The 13,181-nt window shown below is 32.2% G+C and overlaps 1 protein-coding gene across 6 annotated transcripts in view; it reads right to left on the bottom strand.

The window, feature by feature from the left end:
- LOC134695720 (protein furry homolog-like) overlaps window positions 1-13,181 on the bottom strand; it is a 399,195-nt gene that overhangs the window by 7,084 nt on the left and 378,930 nt on the right. For all 6 annotated transcript variants that reach the window (XM_063557102.1, XM_063557101.1, XM_063557100.1 and 3 more), the window contains 2 exons: window positions 8,481-8,591; window positions 3,030-3,229 (listed from right to left, as the gene is read on the bottom strand). In XM_063557102.1, coding sequence (XP_063413172.1) covers window positions 3,030-3,229; window positions 8,481-8,591 — 311 coding nt within the window. The remainder of the gene's footprint in view (window positions 1-3,029; window positions 3,230-8,480; window positions 8,592-13,181) is intronic.

Below are 13,181 nucleotides of genomic sequence, written 5' to 3'. Positions count from 1 at the left end.
TGCATATAGTATAAGAAAAACAGACCAAAACACAACCAGATGCTCCGCAGGGCGTAGCTTTATACGACCGCAGAGGTTGAACCCTGAACGGTTGGGGCAAGTATTGACACAACATTCAAGCTGGATTCCGCTCTAAATTTGGATTGTGATTAAATAGTTGACACAGCATAGGTTTCTGACACAGAATGAATGTATTCAAATGAACTTAAAATTTTTGTTTTCTTCACTATGCTGTTGAATATTAATCCTCTCAAAAAAATGTTTGAAGAAATTTTCTTTTTATTTATGAAATTTCAAATGAGAAAAATTTAACCCAATTTTTTATTCACATCCCCCTTTCCCTTATTCCAAAACTAATATCAATTAAAATATTCTAATGGAGTTTGCAACAATAAATACTCATTTAAAAACATGATGTAAAAAAACTGCTTGTTATCACTGAATGGTAAAGATTATTTAAATTTATCAGTTGGTAGTAAAAAGTGAATATACATTGTATATTGTATATAACAAAGATTTAAGTTGATTCTGGACAAAGAAAGATAACTCCAATTAAAAAAAATTCTTGCAGATATTTCTTGCTTACTATACTGGACAAAGAAAGATAACTCTTAATTAAAAAAAAATTTGCTATTTCATAATATTGTGAAATTAGATATTTCTTGCCATTGCACAATACTGTGCAATTGAAAAGACTTGCTATTGCACAATACTTAATATAATAATTTTAGATCCTGATTTGGACCAACTTGAAAACTGGGCCAATAATCAAAAATCTAAGTACATGTTTAGATTCAGCATATCAAAGAGGCCCAAGAATTTAATTTTTGTTAAAATCAAACTTAGTTTAATTTTGGACCCTTTGCACTTTAATTTAGACCAATTTTAAAACTGGACCAAAAATTAAGAATCTACATACACAGTTAGATTTGGCATATCAAAGAACCCCAATTATTCAATTTTTGATGAAATCAAACAATGTTTAATTTTGGACCCCGATTTGGGCCAACTTGAAAACTGGGCCAATAATCAAAAATCTAAGTACAATTTTAGATTCAGCATATCAAAGAACCCCAAGGTTTCAATTTTTGTTAAAATCAAACTAAGTTTAATTTTGGACCCTTTGGACCTTAATGTAGACCAATTTGAAAACGGGACCAAAAATTAAGAATCTACATGCACAGTTAGATTCGGCATATTAAAGAACCCCAATTATTCAATTTTGATGAAATCAAACAAAGTTTAATTTTGGACCCTTTGGGCCCCTTTTTCCTTAACTGTTGGGACCAAAACTTCCAAAATCAATACCAACCTTTCTTTTATAGTCATAAACCTTGTGTTTAAATTTCATAGATTTCTATTTACTTATACTAACGCTATGGTGCGAAAGCCAAGAAAAATGCTTATTTGGGTCCCTTTTTGGCCCCTAATTCCTAAACTGTTGGGACCAAACCTCCCAAAATCAATCCCAACCTTTATTTTGTGGTTATAAACCTTGTGTCAAAATTTCATAGATTTCTATTAACTTAAACTAAAGTTATAGTGCGAAAACCAAGAAAATGCTTATTTGGGCCCTTTTTGGCCCCTAATTCCTAAAATGTTGGGACCAAAACAACCAAAATCAATACCAGCCTTCCTTTTATGGTCATAAACCTTGTGTTAAAATTTCATAGATTTCTATTCACTTTTGCTAAAGTTAGAGTGCGAAAACTAAAAGTATTCGGACGACGACGACGACGACGACGCGAACGTGATAGCAATATACGACGAAAATTTTTTCAAAATTTGCGGTCGTATAAAAACTTAACTATAACCACTGAACCATGAAAATGAGGTCAAGGTCAGATGACACCTGCCAGTTGGACATGTACATCTTACAGTCCTTCCATACACCAAATATACTAGACCTATTGCTTATAGTGGACATGGACTTGACCACCAAAACTTAACCTTGTTCACTGATCCATGAATTGAGGTCAAGGTCAAGGTCAAGGTCAAGGTCAAGTGAAAACTGTCTGACGGGCATGAGGACCTTGCAAGGTACGCACATACCAAATATAGCTATCCAATTACTTATAATAAGAGAGAATTTAACATTACAAAAAATCCTAACTTTTTGTTCAAGTAGTCACTGAACTATGAAAATGAGGTCAAGGACATTGGACATGTGACTGACGGAAAGTTCGTAACATGAGGCATCTATATACAAAGTATGAAGTATCCAGGTCTTCTACCTTCCAAAATATAAAGCTTTTCAGAAGTTAGCTAACACCGCCGCTGCCGCCGGATCACTATCCCTAAGTCGAGCTTTCTTCAACAAAAGTTGCAGGCTCGACAAAAATCAGATAATTTGAATTTTGAACAGGAGGAATGAGAGAGTGGCTTCTAACATTATTTCAATCTTAGTCATAAGAAACCTCAAATTAAAAAAAAAATATGCATATGTTTTTATAACTAATTGGCTAGTTTTCATTATACAACTTAGGCACATATATTTTTTTCTGAGGAAAATTCTTAATTGCTTGCTTCCAGGAAGCAATTCGCCGACATATTTTTCGTATGCATAATGACCCGAGCAGAACCCTCCTCGTAAAAATCCGGTGACCACAAAACACATGGATCTGTCATTGAAATAAACAAATATCTGATTGTACATGTTAAACACGTGCTCAATACCCATGCTTTTTGTGATTTGTTTACTATAAGGTGACAATCGGTAAAACTCGGCTTCAAAACACGGCATTTAATGAGCAGCCATATTTGTTAAATCATAACAAACAGAGAGAAAAAAAATTGACGATTATATGATATATTTGCGAAAATAATGATAAAATCGTGCACAGAGGACTAAGTTTATGATGTATACATGCATTAGTATAAGAATTGGACAAACATTATTTTTCACCACTCACTCGTTTCATTTGACTTTAAAATTACTTCTTATATTTATCATAAAAGTATTACTTTTTATGCATTAAGATCATATTCAATGGTAGTATATGTCCACTTATTATTGTCTTAATACTTACCTGAATGCTCTTACTAATTGCACAGCCTTTACATATTGCTGTCCTGAGATATACTCCAATAAATTTTTCACAGCCTCTTGTTTTATGACTGGTTTTGATGAATCAATGTTAATAGGGGATACTTGTCCGTTCTCTAACTCCTCTAATGCATGATTCAATTGTTCTTTGAGAGAACAGAGCTGTAGAGAAATATCTGATACCTAAAAGATTAAGCATCTTATTCTTACTTAGTATAATCTAAATAACCAGTCACTAAAACTATTTCTAAATCTGCAGAATTGACATAATCAGTATTTTTTATCTGTCTGTTTTGTTTTGTTTTGTTTTGTTATGTGTTATGTTCAGTAGTTGATTCCATGTCTATAATTGCACATTAGTATACTGAATACTTTATTGTCATATAAGTCTTAAGGATTTGGGAAAAATAAGATAAACAGTGAGAGAAATACAAAACCAGGTAACCAGGATCCAGTCCCAAAATATCTTTTATTAATCTTTTTTTGCTCATCCTGAGAATTTTGTTAATCTTTATACATTGTATTCTCAGCAAATTACACAGCCATAAACAAACTTTCAGAGAATGTTGTTGACTTTTTAAGGGTAGCCAAAACCATACTTAAGTATATAATAAAATGGTTTGCTAAACATCTGAAAAAATTGACATGAAACATTTAATTTACATAGTATGATCTGATATCCAAAATCTTACAACACAGAGGAGTTTCAGCAAACAATTTTATTATTTTTTTTTTTTAGTTGAAATCAAATTGAATTTTGAATTTTTCGTAAACCTCTATACAGACTTATTTGAAAACAGGGCCCAAAATAAACCAGATGCTTAGCAGGGCGCAGCTTTATACGACCGCAGAGGTTGAACCCTGAACGGTTGGGGCAAGTATGGACACAACATTCAAGCTGGATTCAGCTCTAAATTTGGATTGTGATTAAATGGTTGACACAGCATAGGTTTCTGACACAGAATGAATGTGGTCGAATGAACTTAAAATTTTTGTTTTGCCTTTGAGCAATTCACTCATTGAGCTGTGTTGAATATTAATCCTCTCAAAAAATTGTTTAAAGAAATTTTCTTTTTATTTATGAAATTTCAAATGAGAAAAATTGACCCCCCCCCCCTCCCCCCCCAATTTTTTTTTTCATATCCCACTTTCCTTAAAGACAAATCCCTCTGTTGTTTATGCGCACATACCAGCGCACCAGTACTATGCCGTCAGCAGTTTATGACGTCGCGGTTTCCGCGAACTGGAAACGTTTCTGAGAGTTATTCCTCTTTGAGCCGATGCAGAGAGTGACAATCGTTTTGAAAGGTTGATTTGCCGAGAAGAAAATGAAATCGTTTTTATATAATAAACGTGTTCCTGAATTGTGTATATATATATGTTATGTGTATACTAAAGTCATATGAAACCTTTAATAAAAAAAGAAAATGATGCTTATGTTTTTTTTTAACAAAACGGATTGTTTTCATTATTAAACTTATGTACATATACTTTTTTCTGAAGGAAATTCTTTAATTTGTCTACATTTTGAAGAAGTTTACTTTTTTAATTACTTGAATCCAGCAAGCAATTCGCCGACATATTTAACGTATGCAAAGTGACCTTATTGTGACCCTCTCGTGAAAAATCCTGTGATCGCAATACGCATGGATCTGTCACTAAAATAAACTTTTATCTGAATGTACATGTTATACACGTGCTCAATAACCATGATAATATCCATGCTTTTTGGTAGATTGTTTACTCTATGGTGGCAATCGGTAAATTGGGGCTCCAAAACACGAAAAGTAATGAGCAACCATATTTTTATCTCTTAACAGACAGAGAGAAAACAAATTGACGATTATAGGATGTTTGCGTAAACAATGATAAATTCGTACACAAAAGACTAAGTTTATGATATATACATGCATTGGTTCAAGAATGGGATAACCATATTTGTTCACCAGTCACTCGTTTCATATGTCTTTAATGTAAATTAAGTGTAGCTCAAACAAACAAGAGCAGCAAAAAATAAAAAAAATATGAATAAAAAGAGAGTAAACTGTACAGCAATCTAACAACTACAACAAAACATGCACAAAAGAATTCAATGTCTGGAAACGAAACCGAATTATGTATACTCGAAAAAAAAAGATGGGCCAATCGAATTATAATTTTTTATTTGACCATTCTGTTCCGATTTGCTAAGTTTTAATGCTTGTGAAATGGAACATCGATATATTTAGGTACTAAGTGCGCAATTTTTGTATTAAAAAAAGCATAATCGTGTCTGTGTTTAAAATTTGTCGGAATATAGATGCATATGGGAAAATAATATTAACAAGACCTTATTTGAATAGAGGTCGGACTAGGTTCCATTTATAATCACGTATGACATCAGAATAATTTTACTTATAACGGTCATTTCATCTGAAGATAAGGAATTTGCAGAATTTAAAAAAGAATAAAAATAAATAAATAAATTTGAAAAGATATGTTTTTAAAAGGTGCACCGATTAACACACGTATTATTATGAAGCGAATACGGAACGGGGCATTGATTGAACAGGGTTATTTCACCTATAAAAACCCATAAATAGCACCATAGACAAGAACACAATGAACAGATTTTTTTTAATAGGTGCGACCTATAGCACACGTATTATTAGCGAATAAGTGAGAGGGGTCTAGCGCCGAAACAGGTACATACGCGCTTAAAGTTTATTTCACCTTAAAAACATAGCTAACATCAGAGACAAGAAAACAATGGAAGAGATTTGTTTCTTAAAAGATGCAAAGTATTACAACGTATTTATCAGCGAATAAGGAACACATAAGCAGGATATCAATCAGCGCAGAAACGGGTACAGGCTTCTGTCCAAAATTAGTGGTTGTCGAACACACTTGTTTTTCGTTCATTGTTTTGGTTCATAAATTACGCAGTTCTTTTATCGTATGAACGGTTTTACATATGTCACTTCGAGGCCTTTTATAGCTGTATGTGCGGTATGGGCTTTACTCATTGTTGAAGGTGTTCATTTCCTGTTTCATTTGGTCTCTTGTGGAGAGAGTTGTCTAATTGGAAATCATACCCCATCTTTTTTATATTAACCATTTTTGGAAAATAACCTATCTCAATTCAAATTTCTAATGGAGTTTGCAACAATAATTACTCATTTAAATACATCATAAAATATTAAAATGTAAAAAAAGTGCTTGTTATCACTGACTGGTAAAGATTGTTTTAATTTATCATTTGGTAGTAAAAGTGAATATACATTGTATATTGTATAAAACAATGATTTAAGTTGATTCAACTACTATTCTGGACAAAGAAAGATAACTCCAATTGAAATTTCTTGCTATTGCACAATATTGTGCAATTAGATATTTCTTGCTATTGCGCAATACTGTGCTATTGAAAATACTTGCTATTGCACAATACTGTGCAATTGAAGATTTCTTGTTATTGCTGAGTACTGTGCAATTATTGAAAATTTCTTGCTATTGCACAATACTTAATATTATAATTTTGGATCCTGATTTGAACCAACTTGAAAACTGGGCCCATAATCAAAAATCTAGGTACATGTTTGGATTCAGCATATCAAAGAACCCCAAGAATTCAATTTTTGTTAAAATCAAACTAATTTTAATTTTGGACCCTTTGAACTTTAATGTAGACCAATTTGAAAACAGGACCAAAAATAAAGAATCTACATACACAGTTAGATTTGGCATATCAAAGAATCCCAATTATTCAATTTTTGATGAAATCAAACAAAGTTTAATTTTGGACCCCAATTTAAAAACTGGGCCAATAATCAAAATTATCGGTCGTCCCACTGTCTATATCATTCTGTTCAGCTCTTAATATTATTCCGTATCATGTCTTTGTGACGTCAAATACGTTGACCCTGCCTTAATAACTTTGACCCGGACATATCAGCGACGTCATAATGTTTGAACGGACGTTAATAACTTTGACCCGAACTTATCAAGTCATCGTTTGTGTGCTGGTGAAACAAAGACAACACTTCTGAAACACGCAAATATAGCCCGATAAATCGATTATCAGGTTATCTGCATATTGATATTGTAAAATATCAGCTGCTTGACATTATATGAAGGCTTTTAGATCTCGTTTGCTACGCTCACTTGACAAAAAGCTTCATATTATGTCTCGCAGCTAATATTTTACGATATCAACATGCAGATAACCTGATAATCGGTACATCTTGGTACATTTTTAGATTCAGCATATCAAAGAACCCCAAGAATTCAATTTTTGTTAAAATCAAACTAAGTTTAATTTTGGACCCTTTGGACTTTAATGTAGACCAATTTGAAAACAGGACCAAAAATTAAGAATCTACATACACAGTTAGATTCTGCATATCAAAGAACCCCAATTATTCAATTTTTGATGAAATCAAACAAAGTTTACTTTGGACCCTTTGGGCCCCTTTTTCCTAAACTGTTGGGACCAAAACTCCCAAAATCAATACCAACCTTCCTTTTATGGTCATAAACCTTGTGTTTAAATTTCATAGATTTCTATTTACTTATACTAAATTTATGGTGCGAAAACCAAGAAAAATGCTTATTTGGGCCCCTTTTTGGCCCCTTATTCCAAAACAGTTGGGACGCCAACTCCCAAAATCATAGATTTCTATACATTTTCACCAAGTAAGTGTGTGAAAACTAAAAGTATTCGGTCAACGACGACGACGCAAACGACGACGCCAACGTGATAGCAATTTATGACGAAATTTTTTTCAATTTTTGCGGTCGTATAAAAATCTAAATGCACAACTGGTTCAGCATATCTCCTCCCAAATTTTCTTTTTAAAGAAATTTTAAATTTAAAAAAAATAATTCCCCAAATTTTCTTTTCTTTCTAGAAATCTCTAGAAATAAAAAAAAAAATACCCCCCCCCCTCCAAAAAAAATGTACAATTTCTGAGAGATCATACACTTAAACACAAGTTATTGTCTGAAAAATAGAAGAAAAAAAAAATTTGGCCCTTTTTTCTCTCCCTGATTTAAATGATATATACTTTAGAGGCCAGCTGAAGGACGCCTCCAGGTGCGGGAATTTCTCGCTGCATTGAAGACCTGTTGGTGTCCTTCTGCTGTTGTCTGTTCTATGGTCGGGTTGTTGACTCTGACACATTCCCCCATTTCCATTCTCAGTCTTATTTACATCAATTTTATCAAAATCTGTCAAAACTGTGGCTTCAGGTGTTCAAAATTATTTGTTCTGTTTTGAAATGAACAATTAAAAAAGTAAAAAAGTGCTGTGACACAATGAATTGAAGTAAAGACTTTTTTAAAATAGTATGAATAAATTCACTGTAAGTTATATGATATAACTTTATGACAGTAGAAGTTCTTGCAGTATTAAGTGTGCCTATGATTGAGTTTTATCGTCCAATCAATTCAATGCTACCTGTGGTGAGCCTTCCAAAGACCTAAATATATCCATCAGCTTTACATAATTCTCAAACAGCAGTATGAGCTGAAATATTAAACTGTACAATCTTCGACATAAATCTAGTTTCTGAAATGAAAAAAACAATGTTTATAGTCATAGGATACAAACAAAAAGTGTTCATATGAAATTACAGATATGCAAATAAATATTAATACATGATAACATCTGGGTTGAAGAAATCTCTATGCAAAGTCTATAATTATTAGAAAACTGTGTTGATTTTATGAACCATACAAAACAGACAAAAAGTCAACTTTTATTTCATATTCAAATGCCTCAAAATGAACCATAGTGTAATATTTACATGTTAAATTATCCATTTAAGAGGTTGGATGAAAATGTAGAAAAATATTTTATAATTCATAAAATTATTTTTAAGAACATACATAGATAAATGATATGAAAATGTCGAAAGAAAAATAAATATCAATAACAAATCAAGAAAAAATGTGTAAGGGATCCGCAGAACCCAGTGTCTCGCCTACTTTTGCTGTAAATTGCAGGCTCAACAAAAATGAGGAAAAAAATCAATAAAAATATTCCTCTTGATACTATTTTATGATTGTAAGAAGCGTCTGTCCAAGCTCGGTAAAAATCTAGGATAGTTAATGATTCTTATAAATGTTTAAAATCTTTAACTGCAGACTGTATGTAATGTTAACTGGAAGAAAATCTAAGTCCATTTAAAAGTAAAATACAGAAAAAATGCAGTTATCTTTTTACAAAAATTACTTCTGGATACTATCTTATGATCATATTTAAGCTTCTGTCCAAGTTTGGTACAAACCCAGGATAGTTTAAGAAAGTTATTAAAATTCTAAAAAACTTAAACCACAGAGTGAATGTTATGTTTCCCCGCAGAAAAAACTAAATCCATTTATAAGTAAAATAGGAAAAAATGTGGTTTTTTTTCTGAGATAAGTGCTAGTGACCAGCAACAAGAACTTGAAGTCATCTGATGGACAGAACTTCAGTACTTTGATTCCATTTGTAAAAGGCATAACTCTAGAATGGTAAAAGTTACGTAACCAATACTTATACTGGATCTATGTTTTGTTGAAATAAGCATTGAGTTTTTTAGTTTTATACCATTTGATTGAGGCAAACTAAAGTTAAAGAATGGAAATAAAAAATCAGTAATGTTTTATTTGTAAAAGGAAAAAACTCAAAAATTGCAAAAATAACAATATAAAAGTTGAAACTTAATCTGTCTTTTGTAATTTTAAGTATTGTGTATAAGTTTAATAATATTTGGTTAAGCCATATAAAAGTTAGAGAAACAGAACCAATTGTGTGCTGTACAAAGGTAAAACTTTGCTATGTCGGTGGCATAACAAATGTTTACCTCATATAGGAGGTTGGATGAAAATGCAAAAAAACATTTGAATCATATTAAAATCAAGATATCCAAATGTATAAGCACTAGTGTACTTTTTGCTTAAGTGTAGTGTGAAAAAGCCTGCAAATAAGATCCTACTTCAGGTATCAATTTAGTTATATGGTATCCTGTGTATAAGAGCTATATGGTATCCAGTGTATGTGATGATATATGGTATCCTGTGTAAAAGAGTTATATGGTATCCAGTGTATAAGAATTATATGGTATCCTGTGTATAAGAGTTATATGGTATCCTGTGTATAAGAGTTATATGGTATCCTGTGTATAAGAGTTATATGGTATCCTGTGTATAAGAGTTATATGGTATCCAGTGTATAAGAGTTATATGGTATCCTGTGTATAAAAGTTATATGGTATCCTTTGTATAAGAGTTATATGGTATCCAGTGTATAAGAGTTATATGGTATCCTGTGTATAAGAGTTATATGGTATCCTTTGTATAAGAGTTATATGGTATCCAGTGTATAAGAGTTATATGGTATTCTATGTATAAAAGTTATATGGTATCCAGTGTATAAGGGCTATATGGTATCCAGGGTATAAGAGTTATATGGTATCCAGTGTATAAGAGTTATATGGTATCCTGTGTATAAGAGTTATATGGTATCCAGTGTATAAGAGTTATATGGTATCCAGTGTATAAGAGTTATATGGTATTCTCTGTATAAAAGTTATATGGTATCCAGTGTATAAGGGTTATATGGTATCCAGTGTATAAGAGTTATATGGTATCCAGTGTATAAGAGTTATATGGTATCCTGTGTATAAGAGTTATATGGTATCCTTTGTATAAGAGTTGATATGGTATCCAGTGTATAAGAGTTATATGGTATTCTATGTATAAAAGTTATATGGTATCCAGTGTATAAGGGTTATATGGTATCCAGTGTATAAGAGTTATATGGTATCCAGTGTATAAGAGTTATATGGTATCCTGTGTATAAGAGTTATATGGTATCCAGTGTATAAGAGTTATATGGTATCCAGTGTATAAGAGTTATATGGTATTCTCTGTATAAAAGTTATATTGTATCCAGTGTATAAGGGTTATATGGTATCCAGTGGTATCCAGTGTATAAGAGTTATATGGTATCCAGTGTATAAGAGTTATATGGTATCCTGTGTATAAGAGTTATATGGTATCCAGTGTATAACAGTTATATGGTATCATGTGTATAAGAGTTATATGGTATCCTGTGTATAAGAGTTATATGGTATCCAGTGTATAAGAGTTATATGGTATCCTGTGTATAAGAGTTATATGGTATCCAGTGTATAAGAGTTATATGGTATCCAGTGTATAAGAGTTATATGGTATCCTATGTATAAGAGTTATATGGTATCCAGTGTATAAGAGTTATATGGTATCCAGTGTATAAGAGTTATATGGTATCCTGTGTATAAGAGTTATATGGTATCCTGTGTATACGAGTTATATGGTATCCTGTGTATAAGGGTTATATGGTATCCTGTGTATAAGAGTAAGATAGTATCCTGTGTATAAGAGTTATATGGTATCCTGTGTATAAGAGTTATATGGTATCCTGTGTATAAGAGTTATATGGTATCCTGTGTATAAGAGTTATATGGTATCCTGTAGATTTAATATGTGTAATGCATGCTCGCCTGTTCTTCAATAGACACAGCTGTTGAAGATTTAATATGTGTAATGCATGCTCGCCTGTTCTTCATTAGACACAGCTGTTGAAGATTTAATATGTGTAATGCATGCTCACCTGTTCTTCATTAGACACAGCTGTTGAAGATTTAATATGTGTAATGCATGCTCGCCTGTTCTTCATTAGACACAGCTGTTGAAGATTTAATATGTGAAATGCATGCTCCCCTGTTCTTCATTAGACACAGCTGTTGAAGATTTAATATGTGTAATGCATGCTCACCTGTTCTTCATTAGACACAGCTGTTGACGATTTAATATGTGTATTGCATGCTCACCTGTTCTTCATTAGACACAGCTGTTGAAGATTTAATATGTGTAATGCATGCTCACCTGTTCTTCATTAGACACAGCTGTTGAAGATTTAATATGTGTATTGCATGCTCACCTGTTCTTCATTAGACACAGCTGTTGAAGATTTAATATGTGTAATGCATGCTCCCCTGTTCTTCATTAGACACAGCTGTTGAAGATTTAATATGTGTAATGCATGCTCACCTGTTCTTCATTAGACACAGCTGTTGAAGATTTAATATGTGTATTGCATGCTCACCTTTTCTTCATTAGTTATATGGTATCCTATGTATAAGAGTTATATGGTATCCAGTGTATAAGAGTTATATGGTATCCTGTGTATAAGAGTTATATGGTATCCTGTGTATAAGAGTTACAGCCCGTAACAGAGAAGTGATCGAATTGGTGTTTCTTTACCGTCAAAATTAGCTACGTTATCGACAAACCTAATTGAGTAGTGACCAAACTATTGGTACTTTAACGTTAAAAAGATTGACAATGCTGACAAACTTTCATGTGTCGATAATGAAGTTTAATACCGATAATATTGAAAATAATTCTAATGATATGAAACAAAATATGTCCATGCACCATTTCGATTGGGCGAAAAGTAGTCCTTTCTTCAAAGTCAGAACAGAAAAAAAGGTTTATGGAAGGACGTCTTGATAGTATTATTTCCTTTACAATTTTACCCAAAACTAAAAGAAATATACTGGTAAACAATTAAAAAGGTGTTTGATAGGAATGAAGTCCTTTATTTTTTCAGACTAATGTGTACCGTATGCGTGATGGATTTGAATTCAATCAATAACTTTGAAATGTTTTCTCATATGTATACACAAAAGGGAGGACTGGTATTTGTACTTCTGTAAGAATATGTTTTCGTCCGTTTCATATGCCATACTTTTTTCTAGTATAGTTTAAGTCAGGAATATGACAGTTGTTATCCATTCGTTTGATGTGTTTGGACTTTTGATTTTGCCTTCTGATTTTGGATTTTCCTTTTTGAATTTTCCTTGGAGTTCGGTATTTTTGTGTTTTTACTTTTTAAACGGGAAAATTTTGTTCAGATATTATTTTAATATGACAAAATAACGAGCAAAACTATTTCTTGCAATGGCACACACAGACAATATTTTTTTAGTAAAAATCAGTAAAAAAAAATTCTCCAAAATATACCATGGCCAGGACCTGACAGTATTTAGCAGTGTACAAATAATAATCGTCCGGAAAACTACGCTTGCTGTCATTTTGATGGATCATGCAACATTTCACCTATTACCCA

The sequence above is a fragment of the Mytilus trossulus genome, chromosome 14 (genome assembly GCF_036588685.1).
Source record: "Mytilus trossulus isolate FHL-02 chromosome 14, PNRI_Mtr1.1.1.hap1, whole genome shotgun sequence".
NCBI classification, from domain to species: Eukaryota; Metazoa; Mollusca; class Bivalvia; order Mytilida; family Mytilidae; genus Mytilus; species Mytilus trossulus.
The sequence above is the reverse complement of the archived record's forward strand: the minus strand, read 5'-3'. Positions and strand labels throughout refer to the sequence as shown.